Source organism: Cololabis saira, chromosome 8 (assembly GCF_033807715.1).
Source record: "Cololabis saira isolate AMF1-May2022 chromosome 8, fColSai1.1, whole genome shotgun sequence".
In the NCBI taxonomy this organism is placed as follows: Eukaryota; Metazoa; Chordata; class Actinopteri; order Beloniformes; family Belonidae; genus Cololabis; species Cololabis saira.
The window spans coordinates 34,147,108-34,171,862 of NC_084594.1; the positions used below are offsets into that span (position 1 = coordinate 34,147,108).

The 24,755-nt window shown below is 42.2% G+C and overlaps 1 protein-coding gene across 8 annotated transcripts in view; it reads right to left on the reverse strand.

The window, feature by feature from the left end:
- Nucleotides 1–1,023: 1,023 nt before the first annotated feature.
- The window catches only part of magi1b (membrane associated guanylate kinase, WW and PDZ domain containing 1b), a 175,687-nt gene continuing 151,955 nt past the window's right edge, over nt 1,024–24,755 (reverse strand). For 5 of the 8 annotated variants that reach the window (XM_061727862.1, XM_061727859.1, XM_061727861.1 and 2 more), the window contains 9 exons: nt 24,289–24,380; nt 23,569–23,761; nt 20,122–20,502; nt 18,203–18,406; nt 13,833–13,926; nt 13,648–13,738; nt 12,791–12,934; nt 7,837–7,975; nt 1,024–3,031 (listed from right to left, as the gene is read on the reverse strand). In XM_061727862.1, the coding sequence (XP_061583846.1) occupies nt 1,791–3,031; nt 7,837–7,975; nt 12,791–12,934; nt 13,648–13,738; nt 13,833–13,926; nt 18,203–18,406; nt 20,122–20,502; nt 23,569–23,761; nt 24,289–24,380 (2,579 nt within the window). In that variant the 3' untranslated portion in view covers nt 1,024–1,790. Of the gene's footprint in view, nt 3,032–5,992; nt 6,073–7,836; nt 7,976–12,790; nt 12,935–13,647; nt 13,739–13,832; nt 13,927–18,202; nt 18,407–20,121; nt 20,503–23,568; nt 23,762–24,288; nt 24,381–24,755 lie in introns of all 8 variants that reach the window. The other 3 variants (XM_061727864.1, XM_061727863.1, XM_061727860.1) reach the window with 2 other exon arrangements.

Consider the following 24,755-nt stretch of genomic DNA (forward strand, 5'->3'; position numbering starts at 1 on the left):
ACAGGCAATAAAACACGCTGCTATATTTTTGCATTTGATGATGTAGGATGGAGTATGCCCTAATAAAGAGGGAGAGAGACGTTTAAAGGGAGGGGAGGAGAATGTCTGTGCTCAAATTGGATTACATCAATTATTTAGGAGCTGCATAATGGGTGTGAGGAAAGAAAAGTGAAGGACACGAACATCTCTGTCTCTTTGGAAAATAGAAATTCTCAAAAGTACTAGTCTTGCATGGATATAACAATATTATATAAGTTTTGCATTAGATACACTGAAATATTTACTATTTGGATCAGATGGTTTACAATGAAATATTTTCAGTGGATTGTATATTTAACACTGAGTGGTGTTTGTAGCTTATCAGTGGAGCCCATAAACGTAGCAAGTTCATTATTGGTTCAAAGGAGCTGAGGTCTCCTCGAAGTGAAGCAAAACTAGGCCAAAAGAGCTCTGATATGCTGCTGCTTGATCACGACGCTTTATGCCTTACCCACTTGGTTTTATGAGCAGCACAGATTGTGTCCACAGGGTAATCTTGGATGCACATTTTTCAACCTACGGTATTAAGTACCTTGGCGTGTGCTGGCGCACCAGAAACACACTTTCTGTATAAAGACACATAAATGTGGAGCATGGAACACACACAAACTCAGGCGGAGAGCTTCCTTCTCTGTTGTCTGTCCAGGGAAATATATTTCAGCAAAGGATGTGGAAAAAAAGAAAGGACACAGTATAGAGGATGATGGAAGAAAGGCAGTGTTGGGAAAATATATGCAGTTAAGATGAGTGTATAAACATTTCTAAAATGTCTTTAGATGGCTTCGATGTTGCAAAAGTGAAAAAACGCAAGTTTTTTGCCTTCCTTTTCTTGGAAGAGACCATCTCTCATCACCATACCATTTTGCGAAGAGGATCCTTGTTTCTTTCCAATTCTGTTGACTAACATTTATCCCAAAGCTGAGTTACTGATAGCAGTGGAAACAGACCCAAACAACAAGGAAAACTCTACACGTTGATTTGTTCAATATATTATTTTATTTTAACATCATCATCATAGTGTAACTTAATTTTCCCTTCATTCATTTAAAATGATCACCTCTGAATGTACACACACTGCAAACTGTCAAAAATATACAAACAAATGCAGGCTTGTGCTATAGTCTGGTCAAATGTCTAAAAAACAGTGGCACTGGGAAGAGAGAGCAAGAGAGAGAGAGAGAGAGAGAGAGAGAGAGAGAGAGAGAGAGAGAGAGAGAGAGAGAGAGAGAGAGAGCGAGAGAGAGAGACAGAGAGAAAATGAAGGCAGGAAAGAGAGACACTGGAACCGGTAAAGACATGCACACCAGTAGCGGTGATCCAGGTGCACGGTACTTCCATGGGATCGGTGTGGAAGAGTACATTTCTCTGTCTGACAGTGGGGCACAAAATTCTCCCCACACATTGAATCAAAAACAAAATTAGGCACATCATTGTTTTTTTGTGGTTTTACATTTTTCTGTAAAAATCTGTAAATGTAGAATGCTTCAACAAAAAACAAGAAGAAAAACATACAGTTAAAAAAATGAAAAAGAAAAGTTTCAAAAGTCATTTGGGGATTACTGTCTTATTAGTAACTCAACATTGTTACATAATTTGTGTATGAGTGCATATATGTGTTGAATGTTTGTGTCATGGTGTGGTGTGTGACACGAACACAAACGTGTTGCATTCCTGCAGAACCAGGCGGCGATGGGAGTGAGTACTTGAGGTGTTGTGTGGATGCTTTCTGAGGTTAACTGACAGCAGGCCAATCAGATGCTCAGGTCTTTGGGATTATCCTTGTAGGTCTTCTTAGGCTCGGGACGCTTGGGCTGAGAAGAGAGACTGTGGTTGGACTTGAGCGTGCTGTAGTACTCCCTCACTTTATCCGCTACGAAGTTGTCGTCGTCCTCTTCATCCTCGGAGTCGAGCCTCCTGTGGCTCCTCGGCGGGGAGATGTCTCGTCCCAGGCTGCGTGCTCGGTAACGAGGTTCGGGAGTGACATCTCTGCTGGCGTAGCGCCCCCTCTCCAACATCACAGGTGACTGCCCCCTCAGCAGCGAGCTGTATCTCTGGTAAGCTGAATCGGAATCAGGAGTGCGGGGTCTGGGCAGGGTGGGGTTTCTGTAGGAGGCCTCCTGGTCTCGTGATGCCGCCAAGTTCTTCAGCAGCCCGTCACCCCGGTCCCCCCTGTAGAGCCTCTCCATGGAGGAGACTCTCCTCAGCAGACTGTCCTCCCCGTACGGGCGAGCCTCTCCCCGCAGCGATGGGAGCGTGGCGTCCCTGTTCAGGCGGTCCATGGCCAGGGACTCTCGCAGGAGGGTGTCCTCGAAAGGGAAGGTGGGTTCAGGAGACTTGTTGGGCTCTTTCGCGGCGGCCTCGTCTCCCGCGGGTTTCTCGTTGGCGTGGTTGTGTCTCTCCGGCGAGGCGTGCTGGTAGGGGTCGTGGGAGCGGTGGCCACGTCTGGTGGGGGAGTGGTGGCGAGAGCGGTGGGGCGACCTGTGCCGGCGGGGCGAGTGATGAGGAGAGCGTTGGGGAGAGCGTTGGGGAGAGCGGTGGCGGGGGTTGGAGGAGCTCTGACCGCGAGGCCTCTCGGGCGAGCGGCCACGGCCGTGCCGGCCTCGGCCGTCCAGGTGGTTCTCTGCACTCCGGGAGCGGCCGTGCCCTTTCTGGGGAGAACGGTGGCGATGGCTATGGTGGTTCCCACCAGAGTGGTGGCGGTGCCCGTCACTTCCCTTGTTATCCTTCTTCTTCACCGCCTTGGGCGGATTCTTCCCCTTGTGTTTTCCCCTACTGGTTTTGTTGGGGGAGTGGTGGCGGTGATGGGAACGGTGGGTTCTGCCAGTGCCGTTTGCGCGGCGGTTGGGCTCCGTTTTGCTCCGGTGTGGTTGCTGGGGTTCTGGTGGGAAACTTGACTCTGATGGTGCGTTGGTGGGGGGCAGCGTGCTCATTTCCGCAGCGTTTTGTAACCCTGCGGCTGGGTCGGCTGCGCTGCCGTCGTTGGGGCTGCCGTCTGAAACATAGTGTGACATACAGACGAGGGTAGAGGGATCAAACATGCTTCTAGACTCCAAAAAGCTTCTAATGGCTGTTACATTAATCATGCTGACTCACTCAGACATTAAGCAGAGAACATTTCCGAAAGGATGCCGGTCTGATGTAAATCGAATGTTACATGGCACAGCAGCAGCCAATGGCAGCAGTGTAGCTCGCAGAGTAGAAGGCAGTGACACAGTTGTGAAGCAGCCATTGCATTAAGAGAAGTGTCCACAAACAAACCTGTTCCCTGGTCCTGGTCTGGGCTCACCTCTCTGAAGCAGAATGGGATGTGGCTGGTTGAGTGGCAGGACTGCAGGCTGGTTACACTCAGCGCCAATGTGCTCCAGATTACTGATGCTGCTTGATGGGACTGATTAGCCATGCTATTTCATGCGCTTTCATGAGGCCCCAGATACTTAGTTAATCTTTAAAGCAAATCAAATGATGAAGATGACTTTGTTAACAGATTTGTTTTGGGAGGTATTAAAAAAAAAAAAAAAAGGTTCCTGCAAAGTGTGACACGTCAAAGGTTTGAAATCTGCATAATTCCTTTGGCATCATTGTATCTCAAAAGGCCTCATTTTCCAATGATGTTCCAACAGAGCAATTCTCCCTCAGCCTGCAGTCTAAATATGTGGTTCCTGTAGTTTCCACAGGTAGAAAGGTCTGGACCGTTCACTTACCTAAACCCTCTCTTGTGGAATGGGGCTTCAAACTTTGAATTGCATTACTCTCCACCTTTAAAACTAGTCTCAAAAGATTTTCTTATTTTTTTTTCTTAAAACATCGCTCACCTTTAAGACACGGATGATCCCTTGTCCTCCTTATATACGCTGCTAGAGGCCTATATTGCTTGTGGACCTCCCATGCTGCACTGAGCATCATCATTCCTCACTCTTTCCTCTCTATTCTCCATGCATGTACATGTACATGCCTTTATTGCTGCTACTGACTGAGTGGGTTTTTTTGGGTCATATATCAGACATCCCTGGGCTAATATCCCTGCCCTCCCCTCCCCTTCACGAGCCTGGCTTCTTTCTGTTGATTAGAGAATTTTTCCTTCCCACCCCTGCCTCTTGCATTCTCAAAATGTGGGACTGGCTTGAAGGGGAGATTTGATTCAACCTGCTGGGTTCCTTGGCTAGGCTGGTTTTTATGAGCTGGCATTATATGAATTTTAGTTGGACTGAGTTAGAATTAATTGGATTATAAAATGATTACAAATGGACTGAACTGGGGTGCGTTTCCCATACAAAAACAGCCGGTAGCAGTGAAGTAAAAAGGTATGATGCATCATTAAAATGAACATCTGAACATCATTTCCCCAAAACTGTCCTACCATGCACGTTTGATCTGTGTTGGTTTGAACCATCATAGTCTGAACGACAGTGTCTATAGATGTGTTTGATTTGACTTTGGCAACAGGAAATTTGCGGAAATGTCAAAATATTGTAAGGGTGCCAAGTCATCCTCTACAGCAGGGGTGTCAAACTCATTTTGCTTGGCGGGCCGGATTTGACAAATTTTTTTCTCGCGGGCTCAAAATAACAAAAAAAACGATGCAAATTTTTTTTTCACTATTGTCTAATCCAATTTCAGTTTAGTTAATTTTAAAGGAAATATGCACTTTGTTTACACTCTAATTATGTAAAATATATTTCTTCAGGATCTTTTCTTGACATTTCTCGTTTTTTTTCAAATTATGTAAGATACTTTTAATATCATTTTATAAAGATAAACAGAAACAAGTATGTTTTTTTTATATTTCACCTTTTTATAGGAAATTTCATTAAAAGAAAAATCTTTCTTATTACATCCGAGAGTGTTTCTTTGTGATTTAGAGATTTTTCCAGTACAATTAAGTGTATTTATTTTTAAAAATTGGCGTGGATATTTATGCTAGTGTGCCGAAAAAGTCAGCACTTCTCTTTTAACTGTTTTACTTTGTCACTATCCTCGTATTCAAAACTGAAATTCTCCGAATAAATATCTTCTATCATCTTTTTTAGCAGTAATATTTTTCTTGCGAAAATATATAATAGTAGTCAGTTAATAAAAATAAACGACCGTCTACAAAGAAATAAAATCGGCAAATGCATTCTAGAAAACTAAAAAAAATGTCAAAAACTGCTCTATTTGTGGAATAACGATGGATTTGTAGAAGAAATATATCATCGGATATGCTGCGATTCATGGCAATTATTTGTGCCTTCCTTTTTAGTAAATTAACATTTCGTTTTTTTGCGTTGGAAACTTCTCGTGGGCCGCATGAAAATCTCTCTCGGGCCGCATGTGGCCCACGGGCCGCACATTTGACACCCCTGCTCTACAGATTCTAACAATGAGTAGCAAGCCGCAATTTACTGCAAGTCAAAATGTCATATTGGGGATTAAGTCCAAACCAAATGTTCAACCAAAATAAAAACACTTTTGGGCTTAAAAATACAAACACAAAGCGAAAAACTACTAAAAACAAATAAATTAGGTCGATTTTTGTCATTTCAACTACACAACTTGACGGCATATGATTTGAATGATGGGAACCCCTGCGTCACTTAGTGGATCGCACTACGGAACAACAATCCTACCGGCTTGGCCCCAACTGTGCTCGTTGCTATCGTAGTTAGCGATGAAAGTTTTAGGAAACACACCCCTGGTCTGCATTTAACTGTACTGTTTTGTACTTGTAACTTGGGATTACTTTGTAGTGAATTAACGGGGCTACAAATAAACTGAATGCCAGTGAAACATATGCATGAAATATCCAGAAAAGGAACCGTGGCAGCAGCAAGACTTGAAAAGCATTTCGGTGAATGAACTTGTATGCATGGACTAGAGCGCGAGCATGAGTAAAGTGAGGCCACACCACACATGTCAGGATGGAATAAGACAGAGACGGGGAAGAGCTGACAGACGACAGAGGACATCTACAAACCGTGGTCTGATTTTGCAGGACAGAGGCCTCCCCCATCTTGTCATTTCTCACACATGCAGTGAGATGGGGAGCGGCCATCCCTGAAGAAAGACAAGAGCCCAGCGCAATACAGAGAGAAGGGAGGATGCAGAAAAGCAGAAAAAAAAGAGAAGAGCAAAATGGTTTAGATTGCTTGAGAAACAACTTGAAAAAAGTAAAGGGAGAATTATTGCCTGTGTTGATTCTTATATGAAAAAAAGTGTTTATTTGACATTTGAGTCATTGAGAATAAAGAGACAGTCCAGGAAGTTGCCCAAACCCTTCAGTGAAAACTATCAATTACAGAGAAAAGTCCTGGAAATAAGTGTGCACACACTCAGACACAATGAAACCCCCACCACACACACACTGGGACATGTGGACACAGAAGCAGCAGAAAAAAATAAAAACAAATCCAAAAAAAAAAAAAAAAAAAATCAAATTAGGATAGTGGAGACCATCATGCCCACGACAGCAAATAAAACAGCTTTACATTGCTGACAGAAATCAAAAGAAACACTGGCAGGACTGTTAATAAGCTGGTGGCAACAAAAAAGTACCAACAATGAACCGAAATATACAAGTTCACATGATGGCATATCGGTGCAGGTTTCAGACAGCACATTCTTAGTGCAAATAAACATACAATTATTCTCAAGACAGGCCAATGTATATCCACTTTAAAAAAAAAAAAGAAGTATAAAACAAAAAAAACAAAATAAAAAAACATTTATGACTGTTGACTATCAATCAAATTTGTTAATACAATAAAAAAATGAAACGTTCCATAAATATTATGGAAGATAGACAATAGAAGGGGCAAAAACTTCAAATTTACACTCAAGTTCATGCAGCAATAAACCTTTATCCAATAATATGTGGCTTTGTTTCATGGCTCTGTACACTGAACAAAAATACTTGTAAAAATGCTTCTATTCATCACTGTACAAAGCCTTTATATAACTAAAATGACTTTTTTTCAGTGGACACCTGTGGAGTTCCTACCTTCACAGCTTTTAATTTCATTAACAGTGGATACAGAGAGAAAAAAAAAACATGAAAGAGTAATGTTGAGCACAGTATAGTGAGATTTTATCTTGTAATTGACAAAAAAAATGGCATTAGACTGCCTTTTTCTTCTCAATAAAGTTGTCACTCAAGACCCTTAAGAATTCAGTAGCTTACATTCACCTTCAATAAATATGATAAATATTTTGTATCAAACTGTAGCCAAGGCTGCAAGAGGTCCCATTTTTTTTTAAAAATCACGAAATGCAAGGGGATCAAGTTTTTGCTTTCTCTTAATCCTTAATTAGTGTTAAACGAAGAACTGAAGCCATCAATATTACTTTTTACCTCCAAGAAACACTGACTTTTTTTTTTTTTTTTTCCTGCTTTGGTCATTTAAACACTGTAAACAGTTAGTTCTTAGAGGAGCGCTGAGACCAGACCCACCACCATTTCTGCAGAGTCCCAGCAGCGTGCCAAGAGGTGAAAAGTGACAGCGGGATGACATGGAAACTGAGAGCAGGTGATAGCGGGAAGGGCAACGGTGCCCACAGGAGCAAACCCAAATCCCTGCTTCCCTCAAAATCTGAAAGTCCAGACGTGTGACCTCCACCACAAAGAGACAGACCCAAAGCCAAGCAACGACCCCCACTCCTTTTCCCATCCCTGGTGCCTTTTTTTCATCCAGGGAGTGGTGAAAGGGTCCCGGGAGTGTGATTTAGTTCTTTCCCCTTCAAACCCACCACAATCCACTGGGGGAGCCCCGGCTCAGGGTGTGAAGATGGGTGAGAAGGGAATGTTTTCGTAGATTGACCCACCATATTCAGGCACAGAGCCGTCACCCCTCTTGAGCACCAGATGGACACGCCGGCCTCCGTTCTTGATGAGCTCGATGGCTCGTGCGTGCTTCATGCCTTTGGTGCTCTCGCCGTTGATCTCCAAGATTTCATCGCCGACCTGGGAGAGAAGCAAAAATGGTGTGAGGTGGGAAACGGGACAGAGTGACCGATGACAGTGAAGTGGAGGAGGAGGAGGAGGGGTAAATCAGAGGGGAAAAGGAGAGATGGTGAAGCGCCAGGAGAATGAGGAGACAGCAGAGCAAAACAAATGACAGCGGGGAGAAAATGTGCACGAGGAGCAGCAGCGTGGAGGCAGTACTGGAGTTGAGGGGTGATGAGGGGGGATGGCATCCCCCCTCATCACCCCTGAAATAAAAACGGTCAAAATCATCCCCCCTGTAAAACTGTCATCCCCCCTTTCCATCCCTTATGTCATTTAATCAATGAATGTGGTTTTACTGCTATTTCAACATTTAGAGTCCTCACCAGAAAAATAACACCAGAAAAATAACTTATTTGACAATTTTCACCTGTTTCAAGTAAATTTTCACTTGAAATAACTAGATCTTATCTTCTTATTACAAGCAAAAAAATCTTGTTCCACTGGCAGATTTTTCTACTTATTTCAAGTGAAAATCTACTTGAAACAGGTGCAAATTGTTGTTTTTTCCAGTGATGAGTCTTGTTCTAAGTGTAATGAGATTTTTTTTACTAAAATGAGACATTTTAACTAGAAATAAGACAAATATTCTTGTTAAGATTTTGAGTTTTTGCAGTGATCCATTTTACTTATCCTGTGATATTTGATATAAGCCCAGTGGATATTTAAAGCTTACAGAAGGCTGCATTTAACTGCTGCTATGTCATTCCTGCAGTATTTCTGCAGGTGTTTTGGTCAGTGCTATTATTTGTAATATATTATATTATTTGTAATCAGCACAAATTATCTGTCCCCATATGATAAAATCCACCATCCCCCCTGATATTTTTTTACAACTCAAGTACTGCGTGGAGGTGAAGGGAAAGGAAGCGCCGACAAGTTAACAAGGAGTTAAACCTACTGAATGATAAATTGTGCACATTTTCTTTTTCCCCAAAATAAATAGTTTACAGAGAGTCCAATTCAAAAAAGGGACAACTCTGGCGCAGAGAGGAACATGAGAGACGGTTGGGGAAAAACAGGAAGCAGAAGAAACACTTTTGGATTCTTTGAACCCACTCGTCAGGTTATCTGTCAGTTCTGTCTGCAGCGAGGGAATACTTCTGTAGATCTCTCAGTGACACCTGTCTCTGCCTCACCGCGCTGCTGCTATTAATAACGCTGCTAATAAGGGGCACAGATACAAACTGCTGCATTCACATGTGCGTGCCAAATGTGTATGCAAACTCATTTTCTTGTACTCTCTAACTTGTGCACAGAAAAATTAAATCTCACAAAATCACAGCACCTACCAACGAGTATTCTGCCTTACTCACCTGTGCATTATAAATAATGTTGTTTACTGTATATTAAATCACACGGCACAGGGGATGTGTCATAGACTTTGCACTATTGATCACAGGCGAGGGTTCAGTGAGGGAGGCACGGTATCTACCCAAGCCATAAATTATAGGCCGGCGAGGGAGGACAATGACGTCATTTCTATCGATCCAATAAATAAATGAAACCCAATTTATAGATCCAAATAAGTAATGAAAATGGTGCTTGGAGTTCAAAACAGTCCGTCACTCATCCCGTCATTACTGGCAGGACCCCGGCATGGCTCGGCGTCTGCCCGACTAAAACATGAGCACTAGCAGCACAAGAGGGGAGCTCAGACGCCGGTCTGGTGGTGGCGGGTGACAATCTCAACGCTGTTTGCTCAGACTCAGACGTGAGGAGCAGTCGGCAGGTTTTAACACAGCCAGTCTGATATTTCACCTGAGAGGCCACTATCACAGTGATGCTCGATTAAAAGAATATGAAGCAGCAACTGCCAGAACGAAGGCCAAAACAATAACACATCAGTGTTCAATTCTGTATAAAACATTTAGCTGGTTGTCATACATGAATGCAACTCTGAAAAACATCTGACTTAAACTATACAACTAACTATTTCATCTGCATGTACCAAAGGTATTTATATTAGATTTTATAAACATCCTTGGATATTAACGTCGTTATTTGCACATAAACTATCTTAATAGTGTCAATCCCTCAAAAATAGTGTAATTTGACATATAGGTGCATAGGATTTACAGAATTCATATGATATATATACACATTATATATATATATATATATATATATATATATATATATATATATATATATATATATATATACATACATACATACATACACACATTATATATATAAATTATATATATATATATATATATAAATATATATATATATATATAAATATATATATATATATATAAATAAATATGGGTGTATTTTTTCTTTTTTTAATTTACAGAAACGAACATCAAACATTACGTTTATTTTGTAAGCCTTGAGGTTAGACAAAAACTAACTCATCTTGTGCAACCACAGTATATTTTGGCTTCAACCACTTGACTATGTGATATACATGTATATGATACATGTTAAAGTTGTTTATGAAGTATTGCTGGTGCTTAAACACACACACACAAATAAACGATCATTTGGAGAGCCAGGACTGGTTCCTCTAATATTTTTCTCAGGGCTACGAAAATATTTGTTTTCCATCACTCCATCCCAGACTTTGTGTCCTCGCTGCATATATATGAATATAAAAATGACAGAAATTAGAAAGATATTACATTTAAAAATATGAATGGACCCGTTTACAGTATCGGCATCTGTTATGCGGACGCACGAAGCAGGGAGTTTGTGTTTTTGATATTTCTCTCTCACAACAAATCCTCATGTAATTGAGCCGGGAGGTGAGCGTTTATATTCACCGGAGCACAACAGTAACTAGGAGCCCGTTATGTGCAGGCAGTTACCGGAGAAGCCGACATTACTCTGATGGAGTTTGTCTCTGAGACACAGCAGTCATCTGTTGTCCTCTGCACCCGAGAGTTGGCATCTGCACTGATCTGTGCAGGTCGTGTGATGGCTGGCTGGTTTGTTCACCTGCTGCTCCCCACTAACGGCTACCAGATGAGCTGCAGAGTCATCAGCTGGGCTCACCCTTCACTGGTGCTGCTTTGCCCCCCAGTACATCTCCCAGCGAGGGGCCACTGGGTCAATTAAACGGTGACGTTTTCCTTGCCACCCCCTGCATGTGCCATCCGTCCTCCGTTACAGCCAAAAACTAGCCTTCTCAGTCTCTTCTGCTAATACTTTAACAGCCCTCTGTAAACGCACCCCGGGGAGTTGGACTTTTGACTGATCACACTGTAATAAATGCGTAACGACAGAATTAACACTCAGATTAAGTATTCAGTGCTTTGATATGTTGTTGATGTCTGTAAGTCACTTTGGATAAAAAGGTCTGTAACAAAGTAAAGTTAACGCTAACGTGTGCAAAACTGTTGATATACGTTTTCTTCTTTGAAGCAATGGCATATTTTTAAATAATTAATATCGATCATGAGAAAATTACATATACTGATACACTATTAATATATATATATATATATATATATATACATACATACACACACACACACATTTATATATATATATATATATATATATATATATAAATGTATATATCTATATATATATATATATATATATATATATATATATATATATATTAATAGTGTATCAGTATATGTAATTTTCTCATGATCGATATATTAATTATTTAAAAATATGCCATTGCTTCAAAGAAGAAAACATGGCTCTATTTCTAGCTCATAAAATTTAAATTATTTGAAAACTGCAGCGCTGTGCTCGAGTCTTAAACCGCCTCAGTCTTGTTTTATCAAAATTCTTATGGCATCCACATGTTTTATTTCCAGTCTCTTCAAGAAACAAACACAAAATACAAAAACCTGGCTCTCTTAAAGCTTGACTGACTGGAATGTTCTGCCTGTAATATCACTGTATTTTCCGTTTGCAGACTTTTGCACTTTACTGTCTGGAGATGCCTGTTTTTTTATAATGAAGAGCATCGACTCCCCCAAGATTGTTTTTCATGGATCAAAACAGGCAAACACACAGCTATGGAAGGATTTAGACGGTATAGGGACAAATACTTAGAGGAGCAACACACTAATGAAGTAAATAGTTTGAGGAAACTGCCCACCACCACACCACTCCTGGGTACCTGCAGGTAGCGTTTAAAACCCCAGAGACGTGTATGACAACGTAAAGTGGTGCAATGTGGAAAGGTTTCTATCAAAACTGGATAGAGGTTTTATTTAAGAAGCGTTTATACCAGGATCTGATTTTCAAGATAAAAACATAAATCATTCATTCATTCATTCATTCATTATCTTACCCGCTTTATCCCTTACGGGGTCACGGGGGTCTGCTGGAGCCTATCCCAGCTCATTTTAGGTGAGAGGCAGGGGATACACCCTGGACAGGTCACCAGTCCATCACAGGGCCACATATAGACACACAAACCATGCTCACAATCACACTCACACCTACGGGCAATTTTAGAATCACCAATTAACCTAATATGCATGTTTTTGGACTGTGGGAGGAAGCCGGAGTGCCCGGAGAAAACCCACGCAAGCACGGGGAGAACATGCAAACTCCACACAGAAAAGCCCCTGCCGGGCCTGGGAGTCGAACCGGGAACCTTCTTGCTGTGAGGCAACAGTGCTAACCACTAAGCCACCGTGCTGCCTATTAAAAAAACATAAATCAATACTTTAAAATGTATTCATTATCTAAATAAGAACTAACATGCAGGTCCCCAAAACACAGACTTGCATGGCAGCTTTTGTGTCTAAGTGGTTAAAGATTCGAGATGCGCTGGTGCTTTTCCAATTTCTGTACCCTCATTTTTCCGTTGCGCACAGCTGCTCCGTCCTCAGCGAGCCTCAGCACGTACAGGTCCATGTTGTACTCTCTGCCTCCCCGCAGGCTGAAGCCGAAGCCTTTGTTGTCTCGCTCCAGGTCCACCGAGTAGAACTCACCATCCTAAGGGAAGGCAGGCCACATAAGACGGAGCAAAAAAGGAACCTAGAGAAAAAATGTTACCGCGACCAAGGTCACTGCAGGGCGTCAGTCTCCATGCGTGCATGTCCTTTGAAGTGGTCTCCTATTTCAGGAGCGTGGGGGCGAATGCCACCTCCAGGAAAGTCACACCCACTTCATAAATGTGCCAGGCTCTTTTCTGTGTGAGTGTGTACATGCATATGCTCAGGTGTAAAACAATGCTGAATTATTGATGTCTGGGGCTCCTGGTGATGCGGAGAGACAGACGGCACCACAAGGACGGGCACAGTCTGCAGCTCTCGTCTTCGTGCCCTCCTAATCTCCTCTGCCGAGGGATCAATGGTATCTGGGAGAGCCATCTCCACAGCGCCAGATTAATGCAGCAGCGAACACAGCGGACTGAGGTGTGACTTTGAAAGCAAACAGGCTTTCCTGAATGCACAGACTCAGATAACACCAGCAGGTGGTTGGTGAGAAGATGAATAAATAAAAATGGATGTTGTTTGTCCTTGGGAAGGCGGGTGGTGCATCGGTTGAGAGGATGAATGGGCGTGCGGCTGCTGAAACAGCTTGGCTGGATCTTTGAAAAAGAGGATGGGGTTGTGGTTTGGAAGAGCGTCGAGTGGTTGGGTGTTTGATAGAGACATGGATCGGATGAAAGGCAGGTGAAGGGATAAATGTTGTGTGTTTATTACCTGAGCCGACGCTTGCTGCGTGGGGGGCTGGGGAGGGGCCGCTTGCGGGGACTTAAATTCAAAAGATTCCTGTTTTGGTTTGGTGTTATTCCTAAAAAGCCAGAAAATAAAAGATTTAAGGCATACTGGATTTTAAAAAGGTTTTTTTCTGTGAAGTCCTTTCCCAGCAGACTGGACAGTCTCACCTGGCCTCTGCTGCCACCTGTTGCTGGGGTGTGTGAGTGGTGGTTATAGTGGCGATCTTCTCTGCATTCGTCAGCAAAGACGCATTCGATGACTCTGAGGGACGCGAGACAAAAGAAAACTGCCCGTTATAACCATTTCCATTCATCTAATACAGGGGTCTGCAACCCAAAATGTTGAAAGAGCCGTATTGGACCAAAAACACAAAAAACAAATTGGAGCCGCAAAAAATGCAAAGTCTTGTATAAGCCTTAGAATGAAGACAACACATGCTGCATGTTTTTATATTAGTTAGAACTGGGGGAGATTTATTTTTTCATTATGCACTTTGAAAAAAAAAGTTGAAATTTCGAGAAAAAAGTCGAAATGTCAAGATTAATATTGAAGTACAATCTTGAGAAAAAAGTCGAAATGTCGAGGAAATAGACAAAATTTCATGAAAAAAGTCGAAATGTCGAAAAGAAAGTCAAAATTTCGAGAAAAAAGTCATAATGTCGAGCTTAATGTTGAAGTACAATCTCGAGAAAAAAGTCTAAATGTTGAGAAAAAAGTCTAAATGTCGAGGAAATAGACAAAATTTCATGAAAAAAGTCAAAATTTCGAGAAAAAAGTCTAAATGTTGAGATTGAAAAGGAAAAGAAAAAGGAAGAAAAAGTGAAAAAAAGGAAAAAAAAGAAAAAAAAAGGAAAAAAATAAGGAAAAAAGGGAAAAAAAAAGGTTAAACATTTTTGAAAAAGCTCCAGGAGCCACCAGGGCGGCGCTAAAGAGCCGCATGCGGCTCTAGAGCATTTTAAAATGACACATTTTAAAAAGACCATTTCTAGAATTTGTTGACTTTATAACAGGAATTACAATGAAAAAAGAAGATTAGGAGAATTTGCTATAAACACCTTGTCTACCTCGAACATTAAACCTTATTTGATTTGTCTGTATCAAGTATTCCACGTGTTATAATTTGCATAGAGGAATCTTATCCCCTGAAAATAAATCGATTTTTCTCGAGTGCATTATTTTTTAAGCACACTGATGGCTTTCCGAGCATTTCCCGACCCACAGGGACTCTCTTCCAGCTCTTCCAGCTCCACCAGCCGCCTCCTGGAGCTTCCTTGAACACGTCTCCAGGATCCAGGAGGAATACTGCGCTTTGAGCCATCAATCATTCTGTCAAGATACACATTGCTTCTTTTTTCCACCTGACAGGTGCGCCCATAGTTCTCAATAGAAACAAATTGTGTACTGACAGAAAAGCCTCTTGTTATTTTGTCTTTATCCTTGCACTGATACTATCATTATGAGTTATCAGAGAAACACAATGGATAACAAACAGACCATCATTTCCCACCCGCGCTTGCACTAATAAGGTAATCTTGTCCTTTACGGCCTAATCTTTCTTGGCTATCTTAACGTATCCAACATCTGAAAACTAATTGACCCTCCACGAGTCCTCTCACTCAGTTCCCCTCTCACGTATTAATCTACTTCTCCACAATCACCCAGAACCTTTTAGCTTAACCTTTCGTTTTTGCCGCTGAGGTACAAAGACCACCAATCAAAGTGAAGCCTGGGTGTGGTAGCGTTCTGCTCCAGGCTGAATGCATGCATGTGATGAATGATTCAGCTCGGCCTGACATATTTCTGCTGCCTCACAGTCGTTCCCCCTGAACCCCAGTCATGCCTCCATCTGCTGATTGGATAATCGTATTCTCCCATTGTGCTGCCGTGCTCCATTTCTTCCTTTTTTAACTCTTCTCTGCCACTCTTCATTCTCCTCCATACTTTATCTGCCGCTCAAAAACACGCACGCACAAAAAACACTGAGCGGTGTTTGTAATGTGTCTGATCGTGACGGGAAGCCCTCCTGAGGTGCAGTAACAAAAAAGGAGGAAATACGGAGAGAATGAAGAGGAGTACGGCAGAGGGAAACAAAGGAAGTGGATGCACGTACGTCTGCATTATACAATACTAAAGATAAAATATGTGACACGTAAAAATCTTTAAATCATATCGGCAAACATCCATCTCCATTCTCCCTCACAAAGGACTCCAATGAGGTGTCCTTTGTGTGCAGCTTCAACAAGCTATGGAGACGTATGCTGCGATGATGAAGGCATTACGAGTGCTCGGGGATCATTGCCGTGCCGTAGCAGGAAGACTCCTCGTGCCTGTTTACTTGTCATTTCAGTATTAAGCTCAGCTCACTACAAAAGTGCATCTGTGCTCCCACACGAGGGAGATGAGCTGCACTCCACGTCACCTTGGAACAAGCTCTTGCTCTTGGATTTATTCACATTAAAAACTTCAGATAGGACTCATCCACGTAGAAATAGTCTACAATTTTGAAAACACACGCAGAGAGAACAGCCACTTAAAAGCACACTTAGAAAGACGCGCCACGATCTCTCCTCATCTCCGTGTCAAACAGAAGCACGTAAACACGAGCCAGATCCTTCCTATGGAGCGTATTATCCACTTATTCCTCTGTAAAGCCGTCTGTCTCGCTCCGTGTTCGGTGCCAGAGCAATCGTGGCTCACAGTTCTCATTAACCGTACTGCAGGAAAAATAGGAGGAAAAACAACAACCACCCTCTTCATCTATAAGAAGCGGTTCGGTAAAGCAACACACGGCAGACAAGTAGCTCCGTTTCCTTCTGGTGAGAGGGTTGACAGGGAGCATCGTCTGCCTCGCACATACACTCACTTAATTAAGCAGCTTTTCGTGAAGCATGCCAGGGTGATCTGTCAGCACAAAGAGACGAGAGCTCCCAGCTGCTGCTCCGTGCATCATGGGATGCGCACAAAGTTTTCCTGAAAACCACTTGGACGGATGAGACACGCCCACATGCGTGGAGGAAGTCCTGCATCGGTGTGTTTCTCACACAAAGTAGGGGTGTAACGATACACTAATCTCCCGATACGGTACGATACACGATATTGAGATAACGATACGATACAATATTATAGCAGTATTTTTTTAACAACCTTGCATGAGGAACATATGACTGCTGTGCGTTTGCTCTATTGTTACAGTTTGTAATGCTTTATAAATGTTTAAGTTTTAAAGATAAAGCCAGGCCAACCATTTTCCACAAACTGAACTAAAAGTAAATGTCAGGTTTGCATTATGCATCTTCAGTTTCATACAAGTAAAAACATTTTGCCACAAACTGAATAGTTTGTCTCATGTATGATTTGACTTTTTTCTTCCAGAAATTTAACACTAAAATTAAATAAATAAATAAATAAATAAATAAATAAATACATACAATTTTTTTATCATAAAAAAAGATTGATTCATGCTCACCTTATAAGTGTAAGAGGAGATTTATTTTTGTTAAGAAGGTTATTTTGGTAATTCAGGGTTCATTATTTTATAAATATATTCTTTATATTCTGATGTAAATCAGGGACTATAATGACACTAGTCAGTTTATCTGTAGTTGTTAATATGTTTTAGATTGGGCGGAGTGATACAGCACTAGGTGCTGTGTTGATGTTCTAAAATCCTACACTGTTGAGGAACATTGAAGTACACTCGAACTCAGCAGAAGTTGTCCCCGTGTTTATCCTACTCACAACCTCAAAAAGGTTTAATTTAATAAGGTAAGGCTTAACTCTACACCAGACTTAAAAGTTCAGAGCTCAAAACCCTGCAAGAGTCCCGAGATCGGGACCTCAAAACGGTACTAGTTTCTTCTGAGCGTAGTAAGATTTTGGTCCGTGGGTCGAGGCGCGGTCGGATGCGCGTTACTAGTCAACAATAGATTAATATTAATAACCCAATATCGCGATACACTTTGTCACCTCCACGCACGTATTGTGACGTTTTTGTATCGCGAAATTTCGTGGCACGATATATTGTTACACCCCTAACACAAAGTGAAACTGCTCCTGCACGTTAGAAATGCACAGGTGCCACCGGCAGAGAGGCAGCTGGGAAAACTCCCCAACCTCATGAAACAAGAGTGCTTTTAACAGCGGAGGTGAAAACAAGAGAAGAAGGAGACTGGAAGGTTTGTCGGTATACATCAGAACTCCTCACATAAGTGACGACTACACCTGCTTTTCTACGATGATCTGAATATGTCAGAATGTTAACAGGCTGCTAGACTGGCGCTCATTTGACACAGCGGGAAGCCAAATGTGCATTTCCTTTGCTTTTTTTATGCATTTGTGGAAGGAGCCGTAAAGGGATGGCACCCTGCTGATCGGAGCCGTCTGGCAGGAAAACTACGGCGGTGAAAAGTATCATAAATATATCAGACAATTAAAGTAATACTGACATCTTTTTTTATGCCCGTTGTATAAATAAAGCCACATGTAATGATGCCGGCAGCTCGGGAAAGCAGCGCGTCGGCATCTGTTCCCCACTCACCGTCTCCGGGAATGATGCGAAGTGTGACGGTGTTTCCGGCCTCCTTGATGAGGTTGACGATGTCGGAGTGGGACTTGTTGGTGATGGAGCATCCGTTAACGGCCAGGATGCGGTCGCCGACCTTCAACTTCCCGCAGCGGTCCGCCGGGCTCCCGTCGATGATGCGCCCTATTTTGTGAGGCATGGCCACACACGCATTTCCAGCTTTGGTCACCATTTACATGTTGGGGTGAGTGGTTCAGTGTTGTATGTGCAGCGTGTTTCGGGGGGTTTGTGAGGGTGTGTGGTGTTTGGAGACGGTGAGAAGGGAGGGAAAGAGAGAAAAGAAGCAGAAAAAGAGCATGGACAGGGTTAATTCACCAGCAGCCAAACAGCCATCCAAGCCAAAGTCATAGAGGAAGAGCGGACCAAGATGCAGCAGGGTAAAATGCAAGCAAAGACGGACAAATGTAAATGTGCAAAGACGTCAGAGAATCTGCCGTACTGCAGCTCTCAGCACCTTTCCTGGCAATCATTTGTTTTACCATTAATCCCTGCAAAAGCTGACTTTAAATCCACGACTAACACTTTCTCGCATCCTTCTCTTTTCCGTAAAGTTGTTCCGGCTGCACTCGTCTGAGAAGTATAATTAATATACATTTCTATCTAAGAAGCAAAAAGCTAGCAGGGATGATAAAGTTTGCATTTCCAACCCCCAGATATTTGTTCCTGTACGATATCAGAGATAACAAACATTCACAGGAGCCCACACGCCACCAACCGTCTACAGTACGGGCCGGCTTTTTATCTGCTGTGTCTGTAGACTGATGTGAGCAATCTCTCCACATACTCTTCATCATTATCCGTTTTAACTCTTTTTACTCTACGACTCCCTGAACCCTTCCTGCCGAGATGAATCTTGCAGTTCGCTACTGTAAAATAATGAGCCCGGCAGGGAAGAGAAAGAACTGTTTCATTTGGATTTCAGCGATTGAATCAACAGCAATACGGCTCATCTGCTGGCTCATCTTTCAGCGCTGCTGGGGAACGCGTGGTTCCACACGTTGCGAGCCAACCTGTGAAGCTGAGCATTTTCAGACCTTTTCCTTGTCTGCACCAACCAAGCGCAAGCATCACTGAAATGTTCAGGCAAAAGCCGTGAGGCAAAGAGTGCACCGCACAGAGAAATCACCGCCGGCTTGTGAAAATCACATCAATTAACACTGGATTACTGTATTTTTTAATTAATGTGACACTAAAAGGATCAGTAATTGTATGGCTGAAAATGTCAACGATGACGTTGTTTAATGGCTTTGAATTTATGTGAAATGAACTGAAAAATACACAACAATGACTGAGTGGGTGGATCTTTCTGATTCTGTGTTGAAGAATGAATCACTATCATTCACAATGATCAATTACCCCATTTATCCACCTTGCAGCACCGCGTTCTCATTGAGTTATCATTATGCTTTTAGTGCCAACTTGCTTGGCTAAAGCCACTTAGGTTGAGCTGAATAATACAAGTGCTTTATGTACAACCCTCTTCATCTAGTGATCAATTATGAAAGGCGTGAGTGACTAAAGAAGCAGCTGCAGGGAAATTAAGGATTTTAGTGTCTTGTTTTGATAGGGCCAAAGCAAAAATGAGAAAGAAGCAGCACGTCTCTGAAGGCCGTTGATCTGGCAGGACCATAAATAGCCGGAGCCTGTACTTCCTGGCAGGCTATTTAGCACTCAGTGATTTTAATAGATGACACAAAAGAACCCCTCGAAGAAGACAAAAAAAGGACCAGGAGATAAGGAAAATTTATGGAGTGTGTTTTCAAGGTTTGCTGAGTAGAATGGGTGACGTTGGCATGTACAATCAACAATGGGCCTCGTGACATTTTAAAACTTGTGAAGCACTTCTAATGAAAAAAAGGGGAAGCGCGTCTTACCGAAGGTGGTGCCTGCTTCGGGTCGCGACACCGATGAGACGATGACAAACCCAAATCCCTCGTTCTCGCCGCGTCGGATCTCCACGTCGTAGGGCTGCACGGAGGAGATGGGGCCGGCGGCGGCGGCGCTGCTCGGGGGCTGAGAGGAGGTGGTGGCTGCGGTGGCGGCGACAACCACAGGGTTCCCACTAACCCCCAAGCCGGGACCTCCCCCGCCGCTGCCGATGCCGGAGGTGGAGCCGCTGCCGGAGCTGACGGTGTTCAGGGAGTTCTGGCTGCCCTGCAGCGTGCGCCGGCCTATATCTTCTGTCAGGCTGGGCGCCTGAGTGCTGCTGTGGTGGGAAGACGCCGGCGACGGAGGCACGTCTCCCTCTGCTTTCACTAGAGACAAAAGAGGAAGAGGAAGGGAGAATGAAGCCCAAATAAAGCAGAGGGTTAAAGATAGGGTTGTCCCGATCAGAGTTATTATCGTTCACGAAAACGAAATAACGAAAACTAAAATTGAAAAAACAATTTTGTTAACTGAACTAAATAAAAACGAAAATTAAAAGACAAAAACGATAACTAACTGAAACTATATTGCATGTTTAGAAAACTAACTAAAACGAACTGAAATTATAGATATAATTTCCTCCGTTTTCGTCCCTGTCAATATAAGCCTCTTGGTATGATCAATTTATTCCGCTCTGGCCGTTTATCTCCAACTGGCAGCTACGGCACCTTAACGCCTCACGGTCCGTGACGTCAAAACTAAAACTAAAACTAATAAAAACGAAACTAAAACTAAGCATTTTTGAAAATATAAAAACTAATAAAAACTAGCAAACCCACACTAAAAACTAATTGAAACTAACTGAATTGAAGGAGAAAAAGTCAAAACGAAATAAAACTAAACTAAAATGAAAAATTCAAAACTATTATAACCCTGGTCCCGATCAGGATTTTGTAGCTCCCGATCCGATCACTTGAGTTTGAGTATCTGCCGATCCTGATTTTTCCCGATCCGATCACTTTTTTTGGCTCCCGATACATTTCTGATACTTTTTCCCGATCAGAAACATTTTGGCAATTAATCAAAAAAAAAAAAAAGGACTAAAAATAAATTATCCCAAGTTTCTTTAATTGTCCATTGGAGAACAACATGGACATATTTCAACAAAGCTTATCAGCACTGGTGCCACAAAATGTGGAGGTAAAGGCAAAAGAGGTAGTTGAATGACATCCAGTCAAACTCACAAACACAAGAAAATTAAAATACTTTTTGGCTTAACCTTAGTGCAACATTCTGAATGGCATTAAAAACATTAATAACTAGGTATGTCCCGATACCGATGTTTTGAAAATGCCGTGATCGGGCCCAATCGATCGGGCGGCGATCGATCGGGACAACACTAGTTAAAGACGGGAAAGAAAGTGATCTGTGGAAATAAAAAGGGCATATTTCCGAGCAAAATAATGCTAGGCTCATGCAGGAGATGAAAAGTTGAAGAGGGAATTGAAGAAAAGCAAACAAACATTAGGCTTCTCACTGCTGCATAAAAGGTTCAGGAGCCAATCATGCAGAAATGACGATACACAGCAAGATAATGCAAAATTAAACCAAAACTGTCAAGATGGGACTTCACAACTTAATAATACATCATCTGCACAATCTGAAAAAACACAGCAAAACATGCAGATAAGGCATTTTCTTCGGCCAACAGATTGGTTGGTTATGATAAAGTAAAAGCTGTTAAATAACTTGGGAAGATGGGCCTTTTCAGTAATCACGTTTCTGATCTGTTAAGAACGAAAAGATGAAGTGAAGATACGGCTCGCCTCCAACGTCTGGGCATTTCATTCCACATTTCATTTCCTGTACAGCTGCTCAGCGCCGGCGCCTCGTACAGGCAGCGCTCTGAGGCAGACGGGGAACAGCAATGCTCTAATGTCTGGCTGCCGTCGCCGGGCCGAAGGCTGACCACCCTCTCCATCATGTTTATGGGCTTTTCTTTATCGCCTGCTGAGGAGCCAGAGGAGCGGAGCGGGGCGACCGCTCCAACGGGGTGTGGATGGTTGCCTGTGGTAGCAGCCCACCGCTTCCACCTTCCAAGAAAAGGAGGGGCAGCAACGGTGGCGTCAGAGCACCTTGACCGAGGGTTGATTAAAATAAATATGGCCATAAATGTGGCTGTTGGTGGTGAATTTCAATACCATTTTATTTATACAGCGTCTATTACAACACAAATTGGCTTTCCAGAGACTCAGCAGATGAAGCCCGAGCAATTACAGTATATAATGCGGTTCACTTTTCAGGATCTCGCTGCTTCACAGATTTGCATTGTGCATTGCATTCTGCATTCTGATTGGCTAAACAGTCTCCCCGCTTCTTCACTTCCTGTGTCAATAACATTGGTCGCTTAGCAACAATGCTGAGAACGGCCAATGAGCTTCAGCAGCAGCTCAAGAATCGGACCCTTTGATGAATCGTTCATTACAGTCTCAAATATAATCGATGGTGGCATGTCGGTTTAGAAGAATCTTTTTGCCCAGAACAAATAAGAGCGACAACAACTACCCACAACTATGTTCTTCTCTCGAAAAAACACACCCGCGCCACGGGCTTTAGAAGAAAAAGATGCTGCAGAGCGGAGTCAGGATGCAGCGGCACCGTCAGAATTTTTCATTTTCTCCCATTCAAATCCAATTAATCGGGTCGCTGTGGGGTGGTTCTTATCTACGCAATTTGAAGTCTTGTAGAATAATTATAAAAAAATAAAAAGGCTGCTACTTCGCGGATTTCACTTATCACGGGTTCTTCTTGGAACATTAACACCCGCGAAAAATGAGGGATTACTGCTTTACCAAAACAATGGCAGGGAAAAACTCGCCTAGTGGAAGAAAAACCCTTAAGAGAAACAGTGGCAAGAAACCCCCCCCTTAAGAGGGAAGAAACAGCAAGTGAAACTGTTATGACTGAGGGACACATGTACATTTTGATGTAACTGTTATGATGAGACAGCAAGGACTGCAACAGCACAGGAGATATGCAAGTGCAAAATCTCAAAATCTTTACAAGAATATTTGTCTTATTTCTAGTTAAAATGTCTCATTTTTAGTCAAAAAAAATCTCATTACACTTAAAACAAGACTCATCACTGAAAAAAAACAACAATTTTCACCCGTTTCAAGTAGATTTTCACTTAAAATAAGTAAAAAAAATCTGCCAGATTTTTTTTGCTTGTAATGAAAAGATAAAAAAAAAAAAAGTAAAATTTACTTGAAACAGGTGAAAATTGTAAAATAAGTTATTTTTCTGGTAATTGTTTTAAGTGTAATGAGATTCTTTGACTAAAAATGAGACATTTTAACTAGAAATAAGACAAATATTCCTGGTAAGATTTGGAGTTTTTGCAGTGCAGAACAGCTTTCTGAGGTGCTCCCGGTACCGACCCGGCCCCCTCTCACCTGCGTAGCCGGTCTTGCGTCTCACGGTCAGGTTGACGTGGCCCTGCTTGGCCGCCTGCTGCATCAGCTGCACCACCAGTTGGTGCGACTTGCCCACCACGGCGGTGCCGTCCACACATATCAGCTCATCGCCGGACCGCAGGCGACCGTCTTCATCTGCAGCGCCGTACTTCACTATGTGGCCGATGTAGATCTGAAACCCATGCAGGGAACATTGACTTTTTTACATTCTTACCGGGCAGCCTGAAACCTGGTAGGCGCTATGTGCTGCAGTGGAAACTAAAAAATGAAAAATTACATCTTTCCTCTCCTCCCCATTCGGCACAGTAGTTTTTCTGAAGTAAATCACTATGTTTGTTCAAAACAAGCAGAAGAAAAGCTGCAGCCCACTGAACAAGAAAAGGTGACTAAAGAATGAAATAAAATAAAAAAAGTGTCCTTGTTTGTACTTTATGAAACTATTTGGAAGTATTTTAGCTGGAGAAACTAATGTGAATTTGAAAAACACTTGAACTCAAAATCTACACACAGGGAAAATTAACTGAAAAAGTCAATAAATGCTTTCACAAGGGCTGAGAAGACCGTTCCCTTGACATCATTTCAGTTTCAGAATCTTTTAAGTTTTGGTTTTCACTCAAATAAACAGCGGAAATTGTATTAAAAATCAAAACTGCACAGCCTTTGAGGGTGAGAAAGTGAAACAGTTTTTAAGAGACTCACAGGTTCTCCTGGCTCGTTGCCTCCGAGGATCCTGAAGCCAAACCCTGTGTCCTTTCTCCATAGAAAAATGTCCTGCTCCTGGAAGTCTGGAACTGTGAAATCAACAAACAAACATGAGCCTTTCTGCATCTGCACCGGCCCAAGCACAATGTGGTGATCTGCATACTGGTTTAGTCAACAGCAGTGGTAACTATTGCTGCATAGATGGGTTTTTTAACCCAGTGCTTTCTCATGCTAATTATATTATATATCAGGGCTGGGTGATATATCGAGATTTTAATATATATCGATATGTTTTCAAACGTGATATGGCAGAGACAATATCGTTTATATCGATTAAAAAAAACAAAAAAAAAACTACATTTTTTATGATTTTGATATAGCTAATTTTGTGACAAATTGACTTGAATGTTTTATTTGAGATTTGCACAAATGTTTTGTTATTTGCACAACTGTACAACCTCAGT